Source organism: Gekko japonicus, unplaced genomic scaffold (assembly GCF_001447785.1).
Source record: "Gekko japonicus isolate JY-2015 unplaced genomic scaffold, Gekko_japonicus_V1.1 scaffold2050, whole genome shotgun sequence".
Classification (NCBI taxonomy): Eukaryota; Metazoa; Chordata; class Lepidosauria; order Squamata; family Gekkonidae; genus Gekko; species Gekko japonicus.
In genome coordinates this window covers 77351-79030 of record NW_015167113.1, presented here as the reverse complement: position 1 = coordinate 79030, position 1680 = coordinate 77351, and the positions used below count along the sequence as shown (strand labels likewise).

General features: G+C 55.8%; 1 protein-coding gene across 1 annotated transcript in view; it reads left to right on the top strand.

The window, feature by feature from the left end:
- Positions 1-1680, top strand: part of SSPO (SCO-spondin) — a 184388-nt gene that overhangs the window by 130078 nt on the left and 52630 nt on the right. Inside the window, exons 71-72 of the mRNA XM_015412955.1 lie at positions 1086-1255; positions 1375-1421. Of these exons, the coding sequence (XP_015268441.1) occupies positions 1086-1255; positions 1375-1421 (217 nt within the window). The remainder of the gene's footprint in view (positions 1-1085; positions 1256-1374; positions 1422-1680) is intronic.

Sequence of the window (1680 nt, the reverse complement as noted above, 5' to 3'; positions counted from 1 at the left end):
TCTGAGTGCACAGCCTTTCATTACCACTCTCTGTATGATGGCTCTTTTCAAAAGAGTGCTCTCTTTTCTTTACCACATTCCCACGTGTATGTTGGTGGGGGCACTTGCACAGAGCTTGCTGCTCTGGTACAGGAGAGTTCTGGGTGAAGGTCAGTTTGTGCCGCTAAACAACCCTTGATAAAAGCGGCCCTCGGTGGTCTCCTTCTGAGAGTTTCACACCCACCTCCTTCACTCAGTGATCTTGCTAATCTTCCCATGTGGGACTGCACAGAAGCCACGATGATGAAAACAAGGTTGCACTTACCTGTAACTGTTGTTCATCGAGTGGTCTTCTGTGCAGGCACACATCCCTCCCTCCTGCCCCGCTGTGAACTCTCTGGAACTTTAGTTTTCTAGGGGTCTCCGGTGGCGGCATGGAGAGAACTGAGGGAGTAGTGCCCCTCCTCCTGGTCATGTGAGCGTTTTGGCGGGAAAGCGCCAGAGAGAGGAGGGGCACTCCTAGTCTATTAGAAAGCTTGCAAATCTTTTCCGTGGCTGGCCTGCGCCTGCGCAGATCCCATGTGTGCCTGCACAGAAGACCACTCGATGAACAACAGTTACAGGTAAGTGCAACCTTGTTTTCTCAGCAGAACAGGCAGGTTTTGTGCTTGCTGTGTACAAGTTCTGGACAGCTGGAATGTAAATGGTCTGGCCAGAAAAATCTCCCTCCTACCACCTTCCTCTCTGTGGGTCACCTCCGGCGCTCCTGGAGAGTTTTTCTTCCTTCCCACAGACCCTCCTGAAGGGCATGGTCACCCCCTTCCTGTCTCTGCTGGTTTTCCCCTCTGAACCCTTATGTGCCCCTGCCTCCTGGCTCTCTGGGCCTCTGTCTCCCCTTTCTACTTGGCCTCTCCATCAGTGTTCCCTCTAAGCTGAGTTAGTGTGAGCTAGCCTCTAGCTCACACATTTTTTGTCCAAGCTCAGGAAGGATGGGGCTCCAGAAGAGCAAACTAATTGATGCAGCAGCCCAGTCGCTGGCTCACAGCTTTAATGCCCCAGGAGCTCAGGAGACTCCACCGCTTCATGCACCCCTTGTGCCTCCCCAGCACTGCCTCTGGACCTGTGAGCCCGGCTGCTACTGCACTGGTGGGAAAGTTCTGGACAGGAACGGCACGGCCTGCGTGGAGAAGCACAGCTGCCTCTGCCTGGACCTGCTCTCTGGCCACCGGTACCTGCCAGAACAGACCATCCCTCACACTGACGGCTGTAACACCTGGTGAGGCTCAGAGGCTATGTGGGGTGGGGGGTGGAGGTTCCCAGAAGCACTGTCATGACCGGGCCAAGGCCTGGGGTGGGGGTTTCAGCCAGTCTCCTTGTTTCTCTCCCCTCCCCCAGCACCTGTTCCCAAGGGAAGCTGACCTGCACTAACCTGGTCTGCGCAGGTGAGTATCGCCTTTGAGCTCCCAGAAGGAATGCTGGCATCTAAAGGGGAGGAAGAGGCAGGGGTCATTTCCTGCAGGAGCGCACAGGAGCGGAGCTCCGGCAGTAAAGAGCCCAGGGGGCAGGCACATGCAACAAGCCCCGCCTCCTGCTCCCAGCAGCCCTTAGTCAGAGCAAGAAGCAGTCAGGTAACTTGCAAAGCCCCCCGGCCCCCGGTCCAAAACAGTCCAGTGGCACCTTTAAGACCAAGTCTTATTCAGG